The following is a 27,402-nucleotide window of genomic DNA, read 5'->3' on the forward strand; positions in this document are numbered from 1 at the left end:
ATTATATGGACCACAAACATCTGATGGAAAATTGGAATGAAACAAGGTCCTGATGCTTTTAAAAAAGAACCACCATAACAACTATTATAGATATACTACTAATTCCTTTAATTTATATTAAATTATTTAATATATACTTGTTGTTCTGTTTTCTATCATTATTATTTTGTGCTTGATAAAGATTCCTGTTTGAAACGTTGTAGGAATTAAAGGAAGGAGTAGTATATCCATAATAGTGTTCTTACTTATTTAATGTTCTATCTATTCGTTAATTTAAAATATAAGTCTAATAAAAGACAAACCTTGTAACAGAGATTTCAACTCGGAATCCTTTTCTTCTTTGATTGGTTTCTGGACCAGATTTTTCTTTAATTCATTCAACCTTTTCTTTCTCTCGAATTCTTCGTTCTGGGCATCTATTGTATCTTTATCTAGATCAGCTTCTTTGATGATTTTCCTAGAAAATATCCAAAAGTTGTCGTCTATCTTTGAAGCTTATAATAATAGTAATAATTTCATTTAATGTAAGGTGGAAACAATAGTCAATAATAACTATAATAATGTGAAAGGATAAGAGGGGGTGAAAGCAGAAACCAGACAGACTTTCGAAAGTACTAGCAGTGACATAGATTCGAACCCACAGCACCTAGCAGATGACAACGCAACTCGCTACCGACTGACTTGTTCCACTGCCACGAAAAGACAGTGTTCCAACCCAGCGTTATAGGGAAGTATTGACGTTTACACAGTTCGAAAGTTATTAACACCTTCAGTGATATGAATTTAGTATGAAAGACAAAGCGATGCAGTGTGCAACAAGGGAAATTTTGCCAGAACAAAGGGCATGGCACAATAAAAAATTATCTAACAGAAACTAACCTGATATTTTTTCTGTTATAAGTTGATTTATTACTCTTTAACTTTTTCTTTGACTTGTCTTTCTTATCCTTTTTACGTTTGCGTTTTTTAGCCGAGGATGGTGGAGGTTTAGCGGAGGTGGACGGTAAATCAGGATCTGTTGTTTCCATAGAAACAGCTGGAGTTTCCTCCCCTTCCAGTTCTTTATCATGTTCGTTGATTTCTTGATCAACCTCCCCCAGTTCATCTTCTAGTTTATCTAAATTTTCTTCATCCAACATATCACTGTCTTCACTTTCTTCTGAAGTAGAAAATTAAAGAAGATTAAAATTGCAATAGAGTTGAGACAAAGACAAAACACCATGCAGTGTGCAATAAGGGAAATGCTCACTTAAATCACATTTTCTGTATTAAAAACGGAACCAGCTATAGGACTTTGTTATACTCATGTCATGGTGCTTTCTAAAAAGGAAAAGGAGTTTAGGCTACTAACACACCACAATGGATTCCCATGATATTCAGAGTTATGCTGTTTTAAAAATATCAATGAAAATACTGACCTCCTTCTTCTCCATCGTCTTCTTCTTCCTCATCTTCTTCTTCTTCTGACCCCTCTTCCTCTTCCTCACCCTCCCCATCCCAGTCACTGTCAGCCCCTGGATCTTCATTAGCTATATCTTCTAATGACTCTAATCCTACAGGTAGAAAATATGGCAGTTACACACAAATAAAGTTTTAAAATTGTACAGATAGGTAAAAAGTAAGTTTGACAATTTATAAAAAAACAAGATGATATGCACTATTTAATGACAAATAATAATGAAGCAAAGCTGTTAAAATATTTCAATGACGGAAATATGCGAGGTATTTGAGCTAACATGTCTTCATGGCATTTCTGTATTTGAAATTGTAATTAACTACAGATAAATGTAACAAATATTTGTAGTGAAGAGTTAAAAAAGAGGTTTAAATTTTTTCAATTAATTTTACGAATCTTCACCTTGATTGCTGATTTCTCCATCACCAACGTTATCTAAATCTTTGACATCTTCCGCGTTTAAATACGTATCTTCATCATTCGGATTGTCAGCATCGAATAATCCTTGCCGAAGAATAGAGTCATCTTCTGTAGCATCGACGGCTGGCACCACAGCCCCGCTTAAATCATCAGGAAGTTCATTGTCCATATAATTATCAAAGTTTAATTTATTCGACAGGACGTTTGTTAAATTACTCGACTGTTCTATTTCAGTACTTGAATCTCCACTAGCCATTTTTTTTCTTTTCTGCGTTCTTTTTTACGTTTTATTTTTACATAATTTCGTCTTAACTGAAAGAGAAAAGTATAATGGTAATGAAAGTGTTTCACTTTTTGGAGAATCTAATTCATAGCAGTTGTTCCTTCCTCAATTTTAACCTGATTCCTTCCCAAATTGAGAGGCCATCATACTTAAATCAGTTATATTGCTATGTAAGAAACAGTAGAATATTTTGACAATAGAAAACCTGAATCCAAGATCAGTTTTATTGTTTAACAAAAAAACAAACAAATAAAGATATAAGTATTAGGGAGAAACCGAGCTAAATTTCAGTCATAAACCACTGCATGCCTTTTCACATACACAAGAACTAATGGTCTGTGATCTACACCCAACACTCAATAATATTAATACTGATGACTAGAGTTATTTTCTTAATTAACAACTAAAATCAGTCAGCCTTTTAATTGATTCAAATTAATCAGTAGAGTTGGCCTACTCTCTGACTATACTGGTTTCTTATGAATTGAAATATTAACTACAAATTACTACTGGGAGTCTTAGATTGTCACTGGGTTGATGAAAATGTTAACCACTGGAAAAGTTGTTAATTGTAAACACGATTTTATAGAGGGGAATATTCAGTACAAAATGTAGGTCATTTTCATGTAAATTTTCTGGGACGAAGCGTGTAATCCCTGAACTTTACATTCTATGGACCCAAAGACATCCAAATACAAATGGCATAAAGTTTAGATTTATATTTTGAATATTTCTGAAATGAGAGAAAAAATTCAATTCAAAGCGCACATTCAATGTAGTCAGAGAGTTTAGCAAATAGGCTAGGTAACTTAGGACTTTTAGCGTTCTAGAAGTTTCTGGTAGTAATCTTAAATAAGCTGACTAAGTGACTCCACATTACATGCCTAATGTGCGTTATATTAACTCAATGACACTGCAAATCCAAATTTACTTAGTGACAAAATAAGTATTCATCATTCCGAAATCATTTTAAATAGGATAGGTCAACAAAAAAAGTTTTCCTTCATTCCTTTTGTGACTTTGGCCCATTCATTACCTGTCTTCAGAAAACTAAAATAAAATGTGTTGTGTACTTGTATGATTTTTCAGAGATAAAAATAGATTATAAAAATTCCACAGAAATTACTACAAAATAGAAACTATCCCGGTGTCAATTTTATCATGAACAGCTGAGGGGATCAGCTCCTCTCTCTTGTCAATTTTGATGGTACCTGGCTACATTTTCAAACTACTTACAGCATATCAAAGACTCAATTTAGCTTCACAACTCACAAAACTGACTGGAGAATTCCACCTAACGCCTCCCAGCAAATTAGAATGATCAAAATATAAAGAATAATTACATAATCAAGGTGAATCGGCGAAAATCAATTTCCTGGAAAATTTCTATTTCTTGCCATTGTTCATTTAATAACTTCCGGTGTGTTGAATTCTGGGTTAAGATTTGACAGGTGCCCTTTGACCTGACCCTTGAACCGGAAGTTTAATCTATACTAGCGCATGTGCATTTCACCTGTACATTCCACAACAAATTTGTTTTGGCTGGAAACGGGATTTCTGAAAGTTTACTGGAACCGGCATCTGGAAATCTAAGAAGCCAGCATCATGCGATCGGTTCCAACATGGGCTGACAGGGCTTGCGATAAGGACAAAGTTGAACAATGGTATATTTTTCATTTATTTTATATTTTGAAGATGAATTAAGAGAAAAATTGAAGTGACATGTCCACCCTCCCCCCACCCCTTCTTTTTAAAGCTTGACATTGCCATAGGGCCTTCGTTAAGTCCCTTTCCGGAGCCACAGATCTTCGATTATATCAGATTTGTTTCAAACAGCTCATGAGAGAACCTGAGTGTGTGTAGCCTACTTTATTTTGGTACCCCAAAAGTCACCACCATTCCTCGGCTTCTTTTAGTTTAAGATAACCCTGTATGTCTGTCTGTCTATCCAACTTCGGCATTTCCATAGAATATCTATGTAATGTGTGTGTGTAGTTTATTGGGATTTTGTACGAAGAATCAAATTTAATGCTTCAATTTCTAACCGTCTTCATTACCCCACATGGTGCAGAAAAGTAGGACGTAAAACTCCATTCATTTCATTTCATTTCAATTTCAGTGTATGGGATCTGTGTTTTAACCCGAGTGGAACTCAATTAATTGTAGCAGCTGGAAGTCGTGTTATAGTTTACGATACTAGTGATGGCTCGATTGTCCAGCCTCTAAAAGGACATAAAGATACAGTCTATTGCTGTGCCTACGCTAAAGATGGGAAAAGATTCGCTTCTGGTTCTGGTGATAAAAGCGTTATTATTTGGACAAATAAATTGGAAGGAATTCTCAAATATACGTATGTATACGACCAATGACACAATTTTTATTGTTCAAGTCTAGAAATATTGAACCAAAACCAGAAAATATATTTGTTGTTACTTACAGTTTCAAGCTATGACTTGAAAGTAAAAAATAATAAATCAGAACTTAAAAAAACATGTTGTTGTTACTCAGAGTTTGACGCTACGTCTCTTAAGTCACTACTGATTAATGATGGAAAACTTCTCCTTTATCATAAAGAAAGAAGAAAGCTCTCCATCTCATGTGTTTTATAACACCTTTAACGTTTTCTATCAAACATTTTGTGTCAGTACTTCCTGTTTGTATAACTATAATGTAAAAGTTTTTGAAAGTTTCCCACTCTCTCTGAATTAATGATCCCAATCAATAGTAAACAAGTAGGATGTAAAACTCCATGCTATTTCTATTTTCAGTCATAATGATCCTCTACAGTGTATGTCGTATAATCCTGTTACACATCAGTTACTTAGTTGTGCCGTCTCTGATTTCGGTGAGTTTTTATCTGACATCACGACATCACATCTAGAAACACGATAATCTGATTGGTTAATTTAAATAAATTCAAGTAATAGACCAATCAGTTTACTGTAATCATTTTGTGATGATTATAATGAAGACTGTAATTGCAACAAGATTTATCCCGCTAGCAATACCTGTCTGACCCAGGTTTTCCAGGGGCTAGACCACAGGCATCTGTTTCTATCAATAGACAGATCTCTCTATAATAATACATTTAACTATTAGCAATATATATACTATTATAGAGAGTCGACTATTAATAGAAACAGATGCCTGTGGTCTAGACCTGACCAGATCTGGATCAGGTGCTTCCAGATCATCAACATGGGATGTTATTTTTATATCTAACTGGCTATTCTTCTATTTAAATCTTGATGTTGAAAATCATCTGTTATGTTGAGAACTTTGTATCTAGAATATATATAGACAGTACGAGATGTTGTAATATCTAACTAGTATTGTAAATTGTTTAGGTTTATGGTCACCAGAGCAGAAATCTGTATCTAAACACAAGGTGAACAGTAAAATTACAGCCTGTAGTTGGACAAATGATGGACAGTACATGGCGCTAGGTTTATACAATGGTTTAGTCAGCATTAGAAATAAGGTAAGACATTTTATGATTTTAATATTATAGAGATTGTCTAGAGGGTTTGTAAAAATTTTATGTGTATCAGGGACACATCAATTTGCACCATTCCGATTGTCAGTTAGATGTTTGTAGTTTGAGCTGCTATAGCAACAGTGACATCATAAACTGCATATTTTAATGGAACTGCAAGAGCTACAGACGTCTGATTGAAAATTAAAATGATGCAAATTGATGCTATCAGTGTCCCCAATACAAATAAAAAGTTTACAGTCCCTTTATGTTGAAAATATAATATCAGTCCAGTGACTAAGGTAAATAATAGGCAGTGATATATTTATTGTAGGGTGGAGAGGAGAAGGTGAAGATTGAAAGATCTGGAGCCAACATGTCACCTGTCTGGTCCCTCTCCTGGAATCCCAGCAAGTAAGTTCACTGTCCCTAGGGTCATTCTTCAGCTCAAAAAATTCAAAAATTACACCAGCAATGTGTTATTGAGGACTAACCCATGGTATTTGCTACCAATAAAATTTGACATAACTCTTTCAAAAGGATAGTACTAAAATTATCCCCACATTATCCGGGCATGTTTCTAAGGGTAAATCCACTAAGATTCATACCTCCTAAGATAACTAATATTGATGTATATTAATTGTAGAGATGAACCGTACGATGTATTAGCCGTGGCTGATTGGGGACAGAGGTTATCATTTTATCAACTATCAGGCAAACAGGTTCGTTTTGTATCTTATCTGTGTACCCTGACTAACTCGGGTCTGAATGGTGCCATTTTCATGTACGAATGAATATTATATCTTAAGATTGTAAACCCACTTTGTCACCATCAGTAATAAGGTTTTAGGGGCTAACTTTGGATGTGCTACAGGCTGTGTACGTTGAATATCCCTTGACAGTCGGAAATACAAATTTTTCGCTAATATTGCTTTCTTTATAAAATTTCCCTCCAACACCCTGCACGGCTTTGGCTGTCCTCTTTATCCCAGACAGGTGCTGAAAAGTAGGATGTAAAACTTCATTTCATTTCATTTTGTTTAATTGTGGTCTGTTTTTTTAGATTGGTAAAGACCGACCATTGGGTTATGATCCCTGTTCATTAAGCTGGTGGTCACAAGGTGAATATGTGGTATTAAGTGGGGCCAATAAACAGTGTTCGTTACACACGAAGGAAGGTGTGAAACTAGGGGTGATAGGAGAACAGAATTCGTGGGTTTGGGCCTGTGCTGTCAGAAGTGATGGAAACTATGTGGTAAGTTTTTGAATGTTTTGATCTTGAACTGAAATTTTGAAAACTATAACAGCTACATTAGTTATATGGATAGATATATCATATCGAGTGATTGTATATCAATGTGTTATGATACCAGACAAACTATAGAAACACATGACATAACCTGACATCATCCAAATTAAGGCTGGGTGATATTGGTTCAAGTTGATATCCGATGTCAAGCATTAATATATCATGATATGGGTATATATAGCCATATTATTTAAGTTTGTTTTTTACTGGTTCTTGAAACAAAATTATGATCTAGAAATAAATATCTCTAAATACACCCCAGTCTTTAAAATCATGAAAATGTTTCAACTATTAAGTTACTTGTTAAAATTGTGTAGATGATCTTGTCTGTTGTTTCCATCCCATCAGGCTGTCGGTTGTCAAGATGGTATGATAGCGTATTATCAAGTTATATTCAGTACCGTACATGGTTTATATAAAGATAGATACGCTTACAGAGATAACATGACAGATGTTATAATACAACATCTTATAACAGAACAGAAAGGTAAGATAACATGCTTTATGTTATAATACAACATCTTATAACAGAACAGAAAGGTAAGATAACATGACTGATGTTATAATACAACATCTTATAACAGAACAGAAAGGTTAGATAACATGACTGATGTTATAATACAACATCTTATAACAAAACAGAAAGGTAAGATAACATGACTGATGTTATAATACAACATCTTATAACAGAACAGAAAGGTAAGATAACATGACTGATATTATAATACAACATCTTATAACAGAACAGAAAGGTAAGATAACATGCTTTATGTTATAATACAACATCTTATAACAGAACAGAAAGGTAAGATAACATGACTGATGTTATAATACAACATCTTATAACAGAACAGAAAGGTTAGATAACATGACTGATGTTATAATACAACATCTTATAACAAAACAGAAAGGTAAGATAACATGACTGATGTTATAATACAACATCTTATAACAGAACAGAAAGGTAAGATAACTTGACTGATGTTATAATACAACATCTTATAACAAAACAGAAAGGTTAGATAACATGACTGATGTTATAATACAACATCTTATAACAAAACAGAAAGGTAAGATAACATGACTGATGTTATAATACAACATCTTATAACAAAACAGAAAGGTAAGATAACATGACTGATGTTATAATACAACATCTTATAACAGAACAGAAAGGTAAGATAACATGACTGATGTTATAATACAACATCTTATAACAGAACAGAAAGGTAAGATAACATGACTGATATTATAATACAACATCTTATAACAGAACAGAAAGGTAAGATAACATGACTGATGTTATAATACAACATCTTATAACAGAACAGAAAGGTGACAGATCTTTGGACACAAAGGCTGTAATGAAAACAAAAAACACCATTTTACTGGGATGATAACTTAGGTTCACAGTTAAGGATCCTTTCTACCAGCTGGTCCTCTTCCAAATCTCTTGGCATTAATCTTTCCTGGATTATCTGTACCCATTTACAGCTGGGTCAACTGGAATATGAGGAAAGATTTAAAATCAATGACCAATTTTTTGTTATACGTAATCAATTGACACCAAACTGGCATTGCATCTAAAGAAATGCACCACTAATTGGAATGGAATCGTAGTGTCTTATTTCATATAGCCATGTTATAACAATACCTCTTAATGATATTTGTAGAAGGTAAAATTAAACGACTAGGAGAAATATTTAAAGATCAACCCAGTGAGTTGAAACTGTTCCAAGTTGACATTTTATTCTGTTTCCTTTCAAAATTTAGAATAATTATTTTCAGTTTGTTTTTATTATGTAAAGAAAGTTGAAATTTTATTTTTGAATTTGTTATGACTTTTTTTTTCATGTTTGTCAATTTTTATGGTTTAGTGGGTATTTCTTTGAATTTTTGAAATTAAACGTCTATCTGGTGACATTCTGAGTATCTGTTTGTCCCCCAATTAGCAAGTGGTTTTGTTTTTTTGAAACTTAGTACATACATGATATCCCCGGATCCCAACCTGTGGTGTATTCACCCATTGGTGTAGGAGAAGAATTTATTTTGAGTTGAGAGAGCATCTCAGATCATCACACGCTGAAAATATGGATGAAACAAATTTTTGGGGGTGTGAAAGGTCCAGGTGATTGCTCCAGGGGTGTGAAGGCTGAAAAAGGTTGAGAACCACTGCCCTATTTTGTCAAATACTGCGGCTAGGTCACTAAACAACGCAATTCTCAGGAAGCTAACAGATATTTGTTTTATTTATTACAGTGAGAATAAAGTGTAGAGATTTAGTGAAGAAGATTGCTATTTATAAACATAGACTAGCTGTAAGTTTTTATTTTTATATATTGCTAACCTGACTGGTTCTTCACTGCTTTTTAATACCAATCTCTTGAGTATTATCAGATCTTAGGGGCATGCTCTGCCTTACCACAGACAGCAGTCACAGTACTTACTTTATCAGTTGGACTTGATATCAATAAACTTTCAGACTTGGACTCAAAAGTTTACAGCCATCTGTTTTCTACCCCCATCATGATGTTTTTGTCTTTTACCCCCACTGACTGAAATATTATTATGTTTTAGGTTCAGTTGCCAGATCGTGTTGTTATCTACGAGTTATACTCTGACGACTCTGCTGATATGCATTATCGTGTGAAAGAAAAGATTAACAAGAAACTAGAGTGTAATCTATTAGTTGTCTGTTCTCAACATATCATACTGTGTCAGGTACAATCATATTTTACATTTTCTTTGTCTAATTAAAGTGATTGTTTTGTAATTTTATAAACTGAGACACTGATAGCATCATCCTATTTTTAGCAGCTCAGGCAGTATTCATTCGTGCACTTTTCCTTAAGACAATAGCTTTCATGTGCGAGTAAATTTATCTAAGATTTTGGCCATCGTGGACAAAAACTTGAACATCTTTGTGATAATTTTTTCCACAAATGAACAAATGCTTGTGTGTGCTCGTTATTAAAGATATCTGCTTAGAGGCAGATTTATCTACACATGCGTAGTCATGTGACAATGCAAAATGGCTGCAGAGTTTTGATTTTGTTTATTCTCAGGAAAAAAGACTTCAATGCCTGTCGTTTCAAGGTGTAAAAGAGAAAGAATGGGTGATGGATTCATTGATAAGATATATTAAAGTTATAGGGGGAGCCCCTGGTAGAGAGGGGTTACTGGTTGGCTTGAAGAATGGACAGGTTTGTTCTAATATAGATATTTGATTTTCCATGATAACTTTATGGCTTTATAACTCTGAGTTCAATGAGTTAGTTTACATTGATTATGGGTAGCGAGTCTCAGTATTGGTAATTAATCTGTTTTCAATTTGGCTGTCATATAAATATAGATTTAGAAATATTAAAACAGAACTTAAATATTTATATCTGAAACATTTGTCAGCAACATAAGGTCAAGGTGATATCTTGTCAATAGCAGTCTTTTAACTTGGAGCCAAAAGTTGGACATTGATATCAACTGCTGGGACAAAATTTTTCAAGTTTTGTTATTGTGTTAGCCTGTCAGATCTCGCATTGGCCTAAATTCAATATGTTCTTGGACTTGGGATCAAGAGCTTATTGATTCTTTTACGATTATACTTCTTTTCATCTGTTATCAAAATCAGGCAGAGAAAATTAGGATGTAAAACTCCACTTGTTGTATTTCAGATTATGAAAGTTTTTACTGATAATCCGTTCCCTATTCAACTATTAAAACAACAGACGTCAGTACGATGTTTAGATCTTAGTGCCAGTAGAAATAAACTAGCTGTGGTTGATGAACATAGTACAGTTCTAGTTTATGATCTCACCACCAAGGAACTACTCTTTCAGGTTTGTAATATTGTATGTATTTCAGTTTGTCTTACAACCCAGTACGTAGATATACATGTATAATATACGTATGTTTCTGATAACAGTAGACAAAACAAGTTCATGTATATCCCAATTACTGCTTCTATAAGTATAAGTATAATAGGGCAATGTGAAACAGGTTATGATTCTGTTAAAATGTGCAGTGATGCAATCTTAGCGTAGTTTCAGATGATACATTCAGATTTTTCTATGAGGTCCCCCACCCTTCATCACCATTTAGACATATTCAAATCTCAACTCGTTTATAATCTTGAATTTGTACAAAAAAATATATTCCAGACAAACTTTCCTAATTTTACATCTGATTTTAATTAACAACCAGGACCCTGTTTCATAAATATCTTACTGTAAGATATGCTGTAAATGTAGAATATTATATTGTAAATACCACACTTTGTGAAACAAGACCCAGGCTATATTCTAAAAGGACATGTTATGAACTCTGTGTATTTTACAGGAACCGAATGGAAACAGCGTTGCCTGGAATAGTCAGTATGAAGATATGTTATGTTATTCTGGTAACGGTACTCTTAATATTAAAGCCAGTAACTTTCCTGTTCATCAACAAAAACTACAGGTAAATATACCTTTATTTAGTTATTGAGCCCTTTTTTCAGGACATGAAAGACTGTCAGTCAGAAATCCAAAACTAGATAAACTCTGAGTTGTCACTATGACAATAGACTAGTGCTGGTACGATATATTGGTGAATCGATGTATGATATGTCACGATACGCATGTTAAGTTAATAATGTTAATCCCATTACTCCATATTGTGATACATATTGTGACCATTGTATAATGATATGTATCATATCATGACCCTTGTATAATGATACGTATCATATCGTGACCCTTGTATAATGATACGTATCATATCGTGACCCTTGTATAATGATACATATCATATCGTGACCCTTGTATAATGGTATGTATCATATCGTGACCCTTGTATCATATTGTGACCATTGTATGATGATATGTATCATATCGTGACCCTTGTATCATATCGTGACCGTTGTTTTGTGATACGTATCGTATTGTTATATGTATCATATTGTTACCCTTGTATCACGCTACGTATCACATCGTGACCCTTGTATCGTGATACGTATCGTATCATGGCATGATTGATGATACCCAGCACTACTATAGACTTATAAAGATATAGTACTATTATCTATAGTAGTATAAATAGTTAATGAAACTTAAACTCAGAGTCAGCACTCTATTCATCAAAGAAACGTACAATAATCTTTTGTAGAAAATTTCGGCCACATGACATTATACATCATATTGTTTAAACTAAAATATTCTCATTGTTAACTTCTGGCTCATGGTCAGTAAGTGTATTTATTTATTTATTTATTTATTCCAGGGATTTGTAGTAGGGTTTACAGGATCTAAGATATTCTGTTTACATGTTTACGCCATGTCAGCAGTAGACGTTCCCCAATCAGCTCCCATGTATCAATATCTCGAGAAAAAACATTACACGTAAGTTTTTATTTGTTTCATTTATCAAGAATGATAGCTATAATATAGGTGAGAGCTAACTCTGGGAAGCACTGGCACAGGCATCAGAATATTTCTTACCTTGAGTAGGATTTGAACCCACAGCACTTAATCACCTAGCAGACAGCAACCCAACTCTTTACCGACTGCAGAGCTATTCCACTGCCACTGAGTTAGGATTCTTCATGGCCCCTGTATTAAAAGATTAATATTAGTGATATTGAAAACCATAGTTGATGATGTTTTTTTGAAGACAGTCAACATAGAGAATAATTCATTAAAACCCTTGAGTGAGCAACTTGTATATTTAACAATAAAATTATGGATTTTTGCTCTTATATGATGTTTTTCCGTTTTCCAGAGATGCGTATAAAATAGCGTGTTTAGGAGTAACCGATGGCGACTGGGAAGTTCTAGCTCACGAAGCGTTGGAGGGCGGAGATTTTAACATCGCTAAAAAATCATTTATTAGAATCAAAGATTTAAAATATCTTGAACTTATCCACAATATCGAGGTTTGTAGTTGTATTTTGGGGTTTTTATTTCTGTTTTTTAATATTTTACTGAGCTGAAGTTATAGGAATGGAGACTTGTCTGAAATCGGCAAAAATTAAAACGAAGGCTGTTTGTTTAACAGATTGTTTAAGATCCCTCATCACTTGCAGATCGGAACCTATGTGGAACCTATCAGCTGGTGTTGTGGCTGAATCTCCCTTATTATAATTGTCATAAACCTCCATTTCATTTCATTTCATTTCATAGCTCAATCCAGTACAGTAAGTCGAAGAAGGCACAGAAAAATTAGGATGAAAAACTCCATTTCATTTGATGAATATAATTTCAGGAGAGGAAGAAGAGAGGAGAGAATGACAGTCTGGTATTTCTTGGAGACGTCTATTCCTATCAGGGAAAGTTTCAAGAGGCAGCTAAACTTTATAAAAAAGCCAATCAAGAACAACGTGCTCTCAATATGTATACTGATTTACGTATGTTTGATTTAGCCAAGGTACATAACTCTTTCTCACCTTTCAAACCTTAACACAGATGCCAATTTTTACAATTGTTCGACTTGGCCAAGGTACATAACTCTCTCTCTCTTATATTCACTGCTAGAAATGGCACAGAACTCGAAATATGTCCTGTGATCAAACCTTATTAGTTATTACAACTTGAATATTATTAGAAACCATCCCACCTGTTTCACAAATCTTATTACAACTGTAGAATTTATCATGCATCGGACAAAATTGATTGTAAGATTTTTATGAAACTGGCCACGTATTCTCGAAACGGTCTTAGAGCTAGGATATCCTAGAATCAATGTTAGAAGATAAGAACCTGGGACATCCTAGAATCAGTGTTAGAAGATAAGAACCTGGGACATCCTAGAATCAATGTTAGAAGATAAGAACCTAGGTTATCCTAGAATGAATGTTAGAAGATAAGAACCTAGGTTATCCTAGAATGAATGTTAGAAGATAAGAACCTAGGATATCCTAGAATCAATGTTAGAAGATAAGAACCTAGGTTATCCTAGAATCAATGTTAGAAGATAAGAACCTAGGTTATCCTAGAATGAATGTTAGAAGATAAGAACCTAGGTTATCCTAGAATCAATGTTAGAAGATAAGAACCTAGGTTATCCTAGAATCAATGTTAGAAGATAAGAACCTAGGACATCCTAGAATCAGTGTTAGAAAATAAGAACCTAGGATGTCCTAGAATCAATGTTAGAAGATAAGAACCTAGGTTATCCTAGAATCAATGTTAGAAGATAAGAACCTAGGACATCCTAGAATCAGTGTTAGAAAATAAGAACCTAGGATGTCCTAGAATCAATGTTAGAAGATAAGAACCTAGGTTATCCTAGAATCAATGTTAGAAGATAAGAACCTAGGTTATCCTAGAATCAATGTTAGAAGATAAGAACCTAGGACATCCTATCGATAAGATCGTTTCGAGAATACGTGGCCTGGAGCTTTGAAAGGAAAAGGAAATCTGGATTTTTTTAATGGATTATTTCTATCTGTGTCTCACATTGTAATTAATATTATCATCATGAATATTGATAGGAATTTATCGGAGCGGGAGACCCCCAGGATAAGAAGTTATTAATGACGAAGCAAGCTGATTGGGCAAAGAGTAGTAACGAACCTAAGGCTGCAGCCGAGATGTATTTATCAGCTGGTGAAAATAAAAAAGCCATAGAAATTATCGGAGACAATGGGTGGACAGATATGTAAGTTGTGATTTTACTGGGTTTTTTTATAAAGAACCTGGGCCCGGTTTCTCTATTAGCCTATTTGAAACTTTGGTGCATTGTAAATGTCTCATCTTGTTAAGTGCATGAAGAAATGGGATTTGTTTCTCAAGCTTGTGTCAGCAGCATGATATGAGCTTATAGTCAATAATGATAATCTTAAAAACAATCTCGATTAGTAAAAATGTTCAATATAATCACTTGGTACAGTGAAAAAACACTCAATATTTTGGTGTCTGTTGATTTTTTCATCAGGATGATGTGAGCATTATTTACTATATAGTTTTAGTACAACGTGGTGATAACTGTTTTCACAATAATACGATTATTATCCACTGTATTCTACAGGTTAATAGACGTAGCGAGAAGATTAAACAAAGCAGATCGTGAAGCATTAGGAAGATGTGCCTATCATCTAGCCAGGCTAGGAGATTACGGGAGCGCTGCAGAGGTCTACAGTAAAATGGGAGATACCAAATCTTTGATTGAAATGAGAGTCGAAGCCCAGCACTGGGATGATGTAAGTTCAGATTGAAATTTTATAGTGAAGCCAAGCAAAGATATTTGTGCCAATCACAGGAAATTTCAGCAAAAATAACACAAACATAAACAAACTAGTTATAAAAAATGAGTATAAACGTGAAATATTTCTAATGTTTGTTTTTTATTCCATCAACAGGCGTTTACATTGGTAGAAAAACATCCTGAATTTAAAGAAACAGTTTATGTACCCTACGCTCAGTTTTTGGCTGAAAATGATCAATTTGAAGAGGCCCAACAAGGTGAGAACAAATCAGTTAAATCTATAGATATACAGTTGACTAAACAGTATTTTCATATAATATTTACTTGTCATCTAGTCTAACCATCGTTATATTTCAGCTATCCATCATACACATTGCAGAAGCTGTGAACATTAGTTTTATCCTGTGTCAGTGTTTTCTGTTGAATTATAACACCTTAACCTCAAATTTTCTCCTGTGCCAGTGCTTTCTGTTGAATAGTGACTTGTTCTTTACTTGTTTAATATTCTTGATTTTGTTGTTTTAACCTTAATCTCTTATCGCAGCATTCCATAAAGCTGGACCTCATTAGTAAACATGATTTAACCCTGTGCCAGTGCTTTCTGTTAAATCACCTTAATGTCTTATTTCAGCATTCCATAAAGCTGGTCTCCAGGCCGAGGCTGTAAAGGTATTAGAACAGTTAACACATAATGCCGTGGTCGAAAGCAGGTTTGATGATGCTGGCTATTATTTCTGGAAACTTTCTATACAATGTCTGGATATAGCTCAGGGTTAGTTAGGTTTTTTGCTTATTTCTATTTAATTACATTGTGCTATTGATTTAGCCAAGATAAGTTAAAATTGCTTGTGAATTCAATAGACACTAAAGTTTTGATTGGATTTTCACAAAACTTGGTAAAGTTGAGCAGTAATAATTAATATTAAATCAATTTTCCCATTTTTTTTAGGAATTTCCCAGACTTGACATTACTTTTTACTGAAATTCTTTTTTTTTTACTTGAACATTTTAATGTTATATCTATTTTATGATGTTAGATGAGAAAGATAAGAAGAAAGAAATGTTGGAGAAGTTTCATGATTATCAGAAGAAAGCTGAGATGTATTATATGTATCATACTATACATAGACATGTTGTAAGTTATTTTTCTTTTTAACCAACAGCCTCGACTACAGGGGCAAATCTCTTATAATGTTGATGGTTGATTCAAATTATCGAATAAACATTCCGACTTTGGGCAAGTTCTTATACTGAGATATAAGTCTTACTCTTGAAGGACAAGTTTTTCTTTTTGAGTATTGTTTAGTGTCATATTAATTAATATTTATCAGATTAGTTTCTGCAGATGATGAGTTGGCATTTTTCTTGTTAATCCATTGACGTATGCTACCAAAGCCAGGACCCCATTCCTCAAAATATCTTATAAAAAGAATTTGTCAGAAGGAATTTTATATTCAAAGGAATATATTTAGGTACAAAGGCCATGACTCTCTTGCGTATAAATCCCCTCCCAAGAGTAATTTGTATGAAGCTATGTATTATTATATTTTCAGGTGGAACCGTTTACCTCAGTCTTACCTGAAGGTTTACTTCATATATCACGATATTTAGTTCACTGTATTGGTTCAGATCTAACTATACCTCATGGTATCTCTAAAGGGTAAGGTTCTGTTATTTTAAACTATTGGGAGGGGGGAGGGGGTCTCATTGGTTCAGATCTAACTATACCTCATGGTATCTCTAAAGGGTAAGGTTCTGTTATTTTAAACTATTGGGAGGGGGGAGGGGGTCTCATTGGTTCAGATCTAACTATACCTCATGGTATCTCTAAAGGGTAAGGTTCTGTTATTTTAAACTATTGGGAGGGGGGAGGGGGTCTCATTGGTTCAGATCTAACTATACCTCATGGTATCTCTAAAGGGTAAGGTTCTGTTATTCTAAACTATTGGGAGGGGGGAGGGGGTCTCGTTGGTTCAGATCTAACTATACCTCATGGTATCTCTAAAGGGTAAGGTTCTGTTATTCTAAACTATTGGGAGGGGGGAGGGGGTCTCGTTGGTTCAGATCTAACTATACCTCATGGTATCTCTAAAGGGTAAGGTTCTGTTATTCTAAACTATTGGGAGGGGGGAGGGGGTCTCGTTGGTTCAGATCTAACTATACCTCATGGTATCTCTAAAGGGTAAGGTTTTGTTATATTAAACTATTGGGAAGGAAGTGATTGGTGACTGGTGTTAGAGTGAGATTTAAAAATCCCGAAAAAAGCACTGGCCTAGGTCACAAAACAGAGATAACTTTTGATTATCACAAGGTGTTTTTTAGTAAAAACTAACTGTTAGTGGCTGGTCTCATTAGTTCCAATTCTTGTCTCAATCGACGTTACACAACCAGATAATGTCATATTAAAAATTTCTCTGCCATTTTGAATTCTGTCTGCAGCTAGTATTGTTTTTGGAACTTGATTATTTCATTTCATTATTTTTTTTATTTTTTAGAGCTACATTCTATACTCTAGCTAAACAGAGTAAAAACCTAGGAGCCTACAAACTAGCGAGACACGCGTACGATAAACTTCAGTCCCTGCGTATCCCTCCTAGGTTTATAGAGGCAGTAGATCTCGGTAGTATTACAATTAAAGCTAAACCATTTCAAGATGAAAAGGTCAGTGGATATGCAAAGTTATTAAAATAATATCAGACAATTTTTTACCAGTCTTGTTCTAATGAACTATTAACCAATAGAATTGTGTCATGTAGGAGCCTTATCTAAGAGTATTACTTATGGTGACTGTCACCTATCCAATGAGATGTTATTGAATCATCAACTGGATGAGCCCTGGTCGATGTATTCTGTCTTGAGTTATTAGATGACCTATCCAATGAGATGTTATTGAATCACCAACTGGATGAGCCCTGGTCGATGTATTTTGTCTTGAGTTATTAGATGACCTATTCAATGAGATGTTTGGAATCACCAACTGGACCTGGTTAAAGCAGCAACTTGTCTTTTAATTCCAGGATTTGTTACCATTATGTTATCGTTGTTCAACAACAAACCCATTGTTAAATAAAAAAGGTGCCCAATGTGTTAACTGTTTACAACCATTTGTTCATTCTGCTGTTAATTATGGTAGGTAACCTGTTCTACCTGTTTGTATCCTATCTGTTCACAGTTTTGTTTTATTAAAAATCTCTCAACAATTTGACATCCAAATAGAGAAGGAAATTTTGTCCAGACAGCTACATCAGCATACTAATTTGTTATTTCTAACTGTCGAGGGATCTTGTACAGCCTGTAGAACAAGGGGCTTTGATTTATTGTCTCATTGAGGTGACATTAAAATCTTGAGATCTTCAGATTAGTGAGGAAGTGTCTAGGTTATAGAATCAACTCAGTCTTCAACTAATGTTAGGTTAGAGAAATAATCTAGTACACTCTTAAAACTATTATAAAATAAAAATCTATACAAGCAAATCAATTCTGTTAATCAAAAATCGTATCAGACTGGCAAAATCTAGAGTAAAAGTTGTATAGTAGTGAACTCATAAAGAGAAGTACCATCAGGTGTTTCAAAAAGAGTAAGCATGGTCTGCTTCACACACGACTAATTGCTATACTATGATTGACAAGCCATCTTGTATGTTTTATAGAAGTTCTACCACTAGTAGAGTTTGTAATAGAAGATGGTATAACAGATGAAGAAGCTATCCATATCCTAGACATGTCTATCGGCAAACCTCGAAATAAAGACCCCACTGGAAACTGGTCAGAAAATAAAATGGCCAACACTCAAACATTGAGACTGGGTGATGATCTTGAACAGGAGGATGATGATCCTTTTACATCCAGACTCAAAATACCAGATCAAGAGGTAAATAATGGGGATTTAGTTACTCAACTCATTGGCTTCAATTTTAGTTACCTGTATTCCTTCTCAAATATAATATTGGACATTTTTATATTTTTCTTGGCCATAATTTATTTGGGAAATTTCGTATGATATAATATATTTAATATTAATTTTGCAACTACGAACACCTGTACGAAACTTATATATAGATTATAAAGGTTACCCCTAACCACAGGCATCTGTTTCTATTAATAGTCGACTCTCTATAATAATATTTATATATATACTATTATAGAGAGAGAGTCTACAGTTGAAAGAAACAGATGCCTGTGCCCCTACCTCTTGTATGAAAAAGTTCTTATGATTCACTAACTTCTATAAATCATTAAGCCAAAGTTTGAAAAGTTTGTATCTCATTTTCACTGAAGCTATCCTGAAGTATCTGTAGCCAGAATGACAAGTCGATTAAAGTATGATTAATTTTTCTATCTAACAGGGAGAAGAGGCTGTATTTAAACCAGTTTTAGTCACCAAGAAAGTTTTACAATCAATGTCAAGGTCAGAAGTGTTTATATTAAAATGGCCGAAACCGTTACGATACCAGTTTTTTAAATCATTATTAGTTGATGTCTCTATTACTAAATGTCCATCTTGTAACAAGGTATGTGTTTTCACGATGTTTTCTTTTGTTGTTAAAAAAAATGGAATCTGGTTCACAAAAAACAATTGTCAAGTTAAACATGATTAAATAATAGAATTACGTGTATATTATTCTCATCTCTACCACTGAATGAAATTTCAGGAGTATTGTCAAGCATCGTGTATTATAACACCAAATACAGTCATAACATTGCTGGCAAATTAAATGCTGAATCAAATCATATTCCTTTTTATACGCCCACATGGAAATGTGGACGTATATTGCCGTCACCCCTGTACGTCGGTCCGTCCGTTCACATTTCTTGTAGGCACAATAGAGGGTACAGTATTTATCCAATCTTGATGAAACTTGGTATGCATGTATATATTGATGAGATCTTAGTCAAGTACGAAATTGGTAATAATCAGATGGATGGTTTCGGAGTTACTGACTATCTTTGTCTTTTTAATGGTTTGGCTAGTTTTCGCAGTGCAAGTTTGACGTCTCAATATAAGTGATATATGTATGACATTGAAGCACCCAATCCATGTCACTCCTCTGTTAAAATCTGGTAAAATTTGAACCCTGATCTCAGGTCATGTATGTAGTGAAAGTTAAAATATGTTTTTCTATATTTCAGATGTTTCATACAGGAGATTTTGAACAACATTATTTACAGAAAGGTCATTGTCCATTCTGTCGAACCAAACATGAAGATTAGCTTTTATATTCTTTTGTATTCATATATCGAAGCATTCTTAACCTTACAGAACACCTGGTTCCATTTGGCGATTAGGTTTGTCAACTGTTCATCTCTTTCTGGAATACCTGATGCCATTCTTTAATTGTGTTTATCAATTCTGCATCTTTTATGTGATAAATACATTCTTGTGATTTACAGAACACCTGGATCCATTTGGCAATTTGGTTCGTGAACTGTCCCTCTCTCTCATTGATGCATTCTAGCAATATCATATATCAGAACATGCCTACCTTTCCAGAATACGTGATGCCATTCTTGATCTGGGTTTGTCAACTCAGCAACATCTTTGAGAATTTGTAAACATAAGATATATTATGGTATTGTATATATTTGTTGCAAATTGAATCTCTCTATGACAAAAAGCAACATTTCTTGTTATTATTTCATTATTTATTTAAGTTTGAATTTATTTATTCAGTCAAATATTATAAATAATGTTTGGATGAAAAGACCAACCATATTATTTCAAAAGGCTTCTACTTCATAATCAAATATTGTTACTTGTACCATATACATACTGAATTACTGATTTATATTTGGTGGTTAATATATTTGGTGTTTGGATTAAGTAAGCCTATATAAATATTTATTTATTAAAGGGACAGATGTGCCATTTTAGGGGGTTTAGTTTGGGTCTTGAATATTTGTAAATAGTCTTTAAGAGGTACTAGAGGTCTCAAAAAAAGACGAACCGTCTTGTCAATTTTCAAACGTGGATAATTCTTGATACACATGGTTTTGAAGGCTCAAATTTTGACGGTGAGCTGTGAACACTATTACTGATTGACTTAGCTAAAAAATTCCCAGACTAAAGTATGATTGGTTAAAAAAAAATGGAGCATCTGTCCCTTTAAGGTTAATTAATTATAAACTATTGGTATATTTGGTGTTTGGATTAAGAAAGTCTATTATCATTAATATTGATTGAAGATTGATTATCAACTATTGGTATATTTCATTCCGTCCTGGTATCAGTTTTATTCTGTGATAAAATATTTTGTTATGCTTTATTTAGTCAGTGTTATTTTATTTGGGTTGATAACTATCTAATAGATTCTAGTCATACAACAAGTTTAAAACAGTTTTTAAGTGATATTTAGCAATTGTGAGTAGGCACACCTTTATTGAACAACAATCACTGGTTACAGGTTTTATGTTGAAGACAATGAGAGAAACACGTTGAAACTTGCATTAAAATTTAACCAGTGATTGTTGTTACATAAAACTGTGTCTATATAAAGTGGTCTGAAAGATATTATCTAGACTTGGGACAGTTTCTATTTGTCAATCTGAGTTCCTGTTTGATATCTGTGATTCCATAAAGACATTGCCATTGCCAACACCATTGAATCCTGATAATAAAAGTTAAACAGTACACAAGCTACAAAAACCTCCTTAATTTCTGTCACTGATCATACAATATTACCTCCATTGTACACCCCGTGGCATCTTCATTGGCAGGGCATGATCAATTTATAAAACAAAATTGGCTGACAACTAACATATTAATTTGAACATTTTATTTCATGATTATACTTTAACATGATATTCTACATAACAAATATGAACATTTACATTATTCTCATGAGAACTTTTTTAATCTCTTAAGAAAATGGAAGAAATGATTCCACTATTATATTCTGTCTTGATTTTCCAAATGTGAAATGAATTTTACACAATGAGAACTTTTTCCCCAATGAAAATAGAAAATGTGATTTTCCAAGCTAAAAGATGATGTGAATATTTACAAATGAAACGAAGACCAGGGTTGTTGAGTTGAGAGTTTTGCCACTCATTTAATTAATGCACATTGGAGACCAACATTTTTCATTGGCTGAGAATATCTCATTTATATCATGACCACAAAAAAATACCAGTGTTCCTCAAATTCTTTTTACCCCAAACACAATGATTGTCAAATCTTCAATGTCCCTTAAAATGTTGATTTTTCCAACTCATTCCACAAATATTCAAGAAGCATGACCGTTATTATTTCTTTGGGGGCACAAAATTTTTATTGGGACTGACAACAATATTTATACAGATGGAACTAGAAGTTGGGAGGGGGAGGAGGTGGTCTCATGTTAGGGGGTGGAGGTCTATTTCCCCTGGGTGGTTGGGGAGGGGGTGGTCCTCCTGGGGGTCCTCTAGGGGGTGGTGGTCTCATTCCTCTCATACCAGGTGGTGGGGGACCTGAAAATATACAAAGATTAAATGATAATGACAATAAAATATTTCAGAGTTAAAAGTAAAAGATGGTGGACCACAGCCATATACGCCCACCACGGCATGCAGATGGTAAAAACGAAACATCAATTTTAAGTTTCATCAAATTCGGTTGAAAACTAAGAGAGTAATAGTATATTCAAGATTTTGGGGCAAGGGCAATAACTCTGCTTCTAACGGTCGAAAATAGCACAAATTCGAACTTGATCTTTTTTTTATGAATATGTATACACATAACGAATTTCATTTGATTCCATCAAAAAATCTAGTTTTAGAGCGTTTACAAGCAAATGGTGACGGACAGACAGAGGTGTCGACAATATACGTCCACATAGAGAGATACGGGTGTATAAAAATCGATTATTACAGCGGTAAAAAATCTTACATGTCCTTTGATTGGTTAAAAACAACACAAACTCATCAAAAAAGGGGTTTAAAATGTAAACTTGTTACTCAAAATTCTGTTAACCTAACTATCTTTTCAGTTTGAACAGTTTGAAATATACGCGTTATTGTATGTACTTACCTCCAAACATAGGATGTCGTGGTGGGGGTCCTCTCCAGCCAGGGGGTGGGGGTCTCATTCCTGGGGGCATGGGCGGCATACCGTAACCCTGCCCATCTCCCATATAACCACCGTCCATATTTCCTGAAATAGAAAAATAAATATAAATTTACAAATCAACCTCAGAACATCCGTAAAACAAAAATGGCAAAGGATAACATTAGAGCCTAAGAAATTTTCGTTGAGCAAACAACCATTTAGTGCGTACTGCTAGTACGTAAAATAGCTTTACTAGAATTCCATCTATTTAGAATAATTCTTGTACACCTTGGCTTATTTCTAATGGTGCCACGATAAATATCCAGGTCTTACCTTGATTCATGTTGGGGGGAGGGGGAGGCATCCTGGGAGGTCCAAACATACCTGAAAAATAGATTATTTGTTATTCATACATATCCTGGGTTAAAGTCAAAAACCACAAGAATTAACAGTTTAGTGGCCATTAAATCATAGGGCTTTCAATAACATTCAGATTGTAAAATTCTTTTTTATCAAAAAAATCAAATCTAAAATAAAATTGATTTAAATTTCATGGGATAAAGATACACGAATTTCAAGGATCCAATAAATTGTCCAGAAAACTTGTCCCAAGAAGGGACACAAACTTACCAGGGTGCATGCCCGGTGGCATGGGAGGCATTCCACCTGGAGGCATAGGTGGGGGCATCATACTGCCAGGAGGGGGGACAGGTGGTGGTGGCATTGGAGCTGACGATGACTGAACTGAAATAACAATCATAAATATTTTTAATATTTTTCATCAACAATACCAGAACAAATTATCTCCCCTGGGAATTAACTTTCAAATCATGTAACCTCTATTTCATTTCAGCAAAAAGGAAGAAAATTTGCTTCTCTGGATTAAATTTTACTATTCTAAAATAATAAAATCTATATCCTACCTGACATTGGGGGCATATTTCCCATGCCTGGGGGTGGGGGAGGGGGTGCCATATTGGGTGCTGAATGTAATGAAGGTGGCTGGGAGGGAGGAGGTGGGGCGTCTGCGAATAATTGATGAGGTCTGTCTGTCAGTGATAATGGATTCTGTGAAGCCAGTAATCGTTCTGGAATTAAAAATATAAATATTATACATTATCAATTTTCTAGAAATATTCAAACAATGGAGGTACTGAGCATTATTTTAACAGTGAGAATATTTTATCATTGTAATTAATTTTCTATTTATACAACCAACCTGTAAATATCTCTCTACAAATACTTCAAATTAAATTAAAATTTCATGATGGTTTCTTTTTATATTTCTCATTTGTTAGAAATAATCAACTGGAGAGTAACAATATAACTGTGTTAAAGTGACAGATGTGCCATTTTGGGGGGTTGATTTTAATCTTGAATATATGTAAATGGTCTTTAGAATTGCTAGAAATGTTCAAAAATCACATAATTCCTTTAAAAATACTTCAATCTCAATATTTTTTATATATGTATTCTCTGTATATCACAGAGTATCTTAAATTGACGAGTCTTCATTTTAACATTCAAACACTGACACATACGTATTTGAAAGCTCAAATTTGGACGCTGAGCTGTGATAGGTATTACTGATTAGCTTAGCTAAAAAATTCCAGTTTCTGAGGCTTAATTATGATTGGTGAGAAAAAATGGCCTATCTGTCCCTTTAAGTCTCACACGCAGTTATCCCCAACTTTGAAAGAATAAGACTGGATATCATTTCTAGAGAATTATACTGACTGATAATTTTCTATAAAATTGTTACATTCAATAATTCCTACCTGCTGCAGTTCCATGTCGTTCTCCTTTCGAATCTTTTTTAAAAGCGTAAGAAATAGAAATAGGTCTGTTACATAAATACTGTCCATTCATAGCTTCTATAGCTGCATCCGACGCCTCAAAACTGGCAAAATTTATAAACGCAAAACCTTTAGAATTTCCTGTATCGGGATCTCTCATTATCTGGAATTTAAAAATTGATATGGTCATCTTATTATTCTTTCCAATTACAAATTAGATCTAGTCATCTAGAAATATACTTTCCCCAGCTAACATATCTTCAAGAATCAAGTTTTATTATATATCATTCCGACACTGAACATCAAAAATAAAGCTGTAGTGTGGCTTCAACTAGACCCTGTGTTGATGTTAATCAAAATTCCAATGTAAAAGACGTTAATCAAACAAAAATGTCTACCTAGAACTTTTGACTATCTTTAGCGTAGTCTTTAGTAGAAATATACTAAAAAAATAAAGTTGTGTTTCTACCTTAGGAGTTTGTAAAATAACACCGAAAGCACTGAATGTGTCATATAATAATTTCTCATCAACTTCTGGATCTAAATTTCCAATAAAAATATTGGCACCGATATCCAGATTCTTCTGATGAGCAGACGCCTATAAAATATAGAAAAACATTTTATAATATCAAAATGATGAAAACACCCCTTAAATTACCATATAAGACAATTTCTGACAGTGAGGGACCACCATGGTAAAAAACATCATATGGTACAACCTAATAAATCACTAAGATTCCTTGACAGTTGTATGTCTGAAAAGGGGTAGACCAATGTTTCTGTCAATATTTCCTTCATTACATGACGTATGGCTGTGCCCGTCTTCAGTTGACCAAACAGATGCAAAAAAGTAAAAAGTAATGTAATGGAATCATTTGATCTGGAAGATAATTTTTCAATGATTTGATACCTTGTTAACTCTGATAGGTTTTCCATATAATTTGATCATATTCATTATTTTGATGGCGTAATCAGCATCTTCTTCTCCTAGAAACTCGATAAAACCATAACCTTGATGTGTCTGAGTTACTCGGTCTTTAGGCATGTGAACATTCACTGAAAATAAAATAGTACCATACGTATCGCAGAATCTGGCATATTGATATAAGATAAGGTAATGAACACTTTAGTTCATTAGAGTTGTAAATCTATTTGGCTGTGAACAGTCACCATATTGCAAATAAAATAAGAAAATTCATCATATATTTAGTTCATGAGCGCACGTTGGCATGAAAACAGTCACTGAAAATCAAAATAAACGTAATGCTCTTGTTTCCCAGAATAAAGAATTTGGCATGCTCAAATAAAAAAAACTTCCACCTGTGTTTTTATCAGCCAATTTTATACTCCACTGAAACTTTCTTGAAGACAGAAGATAACTAGTGCCTGCCAGGAGGCATTAAACATCACTTTGTTATAACATAGTTTTAAAGTTTTCAGATCTACTATTATATCAGCCACTACTAATCAGATTGAAATGAGACTATAACTAATTTTCATACAAGTGTAAGCTTAAATATATTCTCCAAAAGTCAGAATATGAAGATGCCTTACCAACAGGACCAGCCTGTAAAAACAGTTCCCATAATATAGCTTCTGTTACTTTATCATCTAATCCTCCTACATATACTGTAGCATCTACAAATATCATCAAATTACAAGGTTATTAGTTATGACTTATAAGCACACAAAAAATATTCGAATGCTCTCTATCCTTCACACAGGATTTAAACTGAGGTTCCTTAATAAGTCTTCTCTGCAAAAGAAGCATTAGGCCCCCAGTTCCCAACTCGGGGTGTTTTCACCCATGGGGTGTGGGACTAGAGTGTCAGGGGTATGGCCAACTGGTGTAGTAGAAGAATTTTCTTTTTAATTGAGAGAGTACCTCACATCATCACGAGCTGCAAAGTTTTTGGGTGCGAAAGATCCAGGGGATTGCTCCAGGGGTGTGAAGGCTGAAAAAGGTTGGGAACCACTGTTATAGAAGGTCTCATTTTAAATGAACATGATACAATTCTATATAAACATGAATTGATGTCAGTATCCCCTAAATCAGAATTATCAAATACCCTTTACCTACTCATTAGATAGCCCGGAAAAAGTACAGTAGGTTGGATTCTGCAAAACCATGACACCGTTTTTCATTACAAATGAACGAGCACTTCAATTAGCGCCATTACACGAATTTCTTTCTTAACATTTTTCATATTTGAAGCATTATGAATTAAAATAACACACTTTAATAAACACCTACCTTGATTCCGCTCGGCAATCGGTGCCGAAGACATTTTTCTTAGAAAATAAACAAAACGCTCACGTTGATTTTGCTATTTCCGGTTTTATGCCGCATTCGATCGCTCCCCCTGAACACGAACAATATTGCACTCAAGTTTACGTTGCCCTACGACTGTGTGCTTATACGCATTAGGTCTTAAAAAATAGGCGTTTCATATCTGCTTAAT

At 34.1% G+C, this 27,402-nt stretch overlaps 2 protein-coding genes across 2 annotated transcripts; one reads left to right on the forward strand and one right to left on the reverse strand.

Annotated features, from left to right (window-relative positions):
• Positions 1-3,764: 3,764 nt before the first annotated feature.
• Positions 3,765-20,484, forward strand: LOTGIDRAFT_201927 (hypothetical protein; the record flags this gene model as incomplete). The annotated part of the gene is made up of 27 exons (XM_009053965.1): positions 3,765-3,823; positions 4,279-4,509; positions 4,928-5,004; positions 5,507-5,640; positions 5,969-6,048; positions 6,281-6,356; positions 6,698-6,889; positions 7,292-7,430; positions 9,203-9,261; positions 9,521-9,664; positions 10,009-10,146; positions 10,615-10,779; positions 11,279-11,398; positions 12,200-12,318; positions 12,698-12,851; positions 13,181-13,342; positions 14,409-14,575; positions 14,945-15,116; positions 15,276-15,378; positions 15,753-15,893; positions 16,159-16,256; positions 16,675-16,781; positions 17,617-17,782; positions 18,139-18,250; positions 18,772-18,992; positions 19,468-19,632; positions 20,252-20,484. The coding sequence occupies 27 exons, from the start codon at positions 3,765-3,767 to the stop codon at positions 20,330-20,332; spliced, it is 3,582 nt and encodes a 1,193-aa protein (XP_009052213.1). The 3' UTR covers positions 20,333-20,484.
• Positions 20,485-21,881: 1,397 nt separating this feature from the next.
• On the reverse strand, positions 21,882-27,251 carry LOTGIDRAFT_201929 (hypothetical protein). The gene is made up of 9 exons (XM_009053966.1): positions 27,195-27,251; positions 26,495-26,578; positions 25,851-25,996; positions 25,410-25,538; positions 24,923-25,103; positions 24,068-24,232; positions 23,775-23,873; positions 23,127-23,222; positions 21,882-22,567 (listed from the first exon to the last, which is right to left on the reverse strand). Exons 1-9 carry the CDS (start codon positions 27,226-27,228, stop codon positions 22,425-22,427), a joined length of 1,077 nt encoding a protein of 358 aa, XP_009052214.1. The 5' UTR covers positions 27,229-27,251; the 3' UTR covers positions 21,882-22,424.
• Positions 27,252-27,402: the final 151 nt, after the last annotated feature.

This window comes from Lottia gigantea (genome assembly GCF_000327385.1).
Source record: "Lottia gigantea unplaced genomic scaffold LOTGIsca_206, whole genome shotgun sequence".
Classification (NCBI taxonomy): domain Eukaryota; kingdom Metazoa; phylum Mollusca; class Gastropoda; family Lottiidae; genus Lottia; species Lottia gigantea.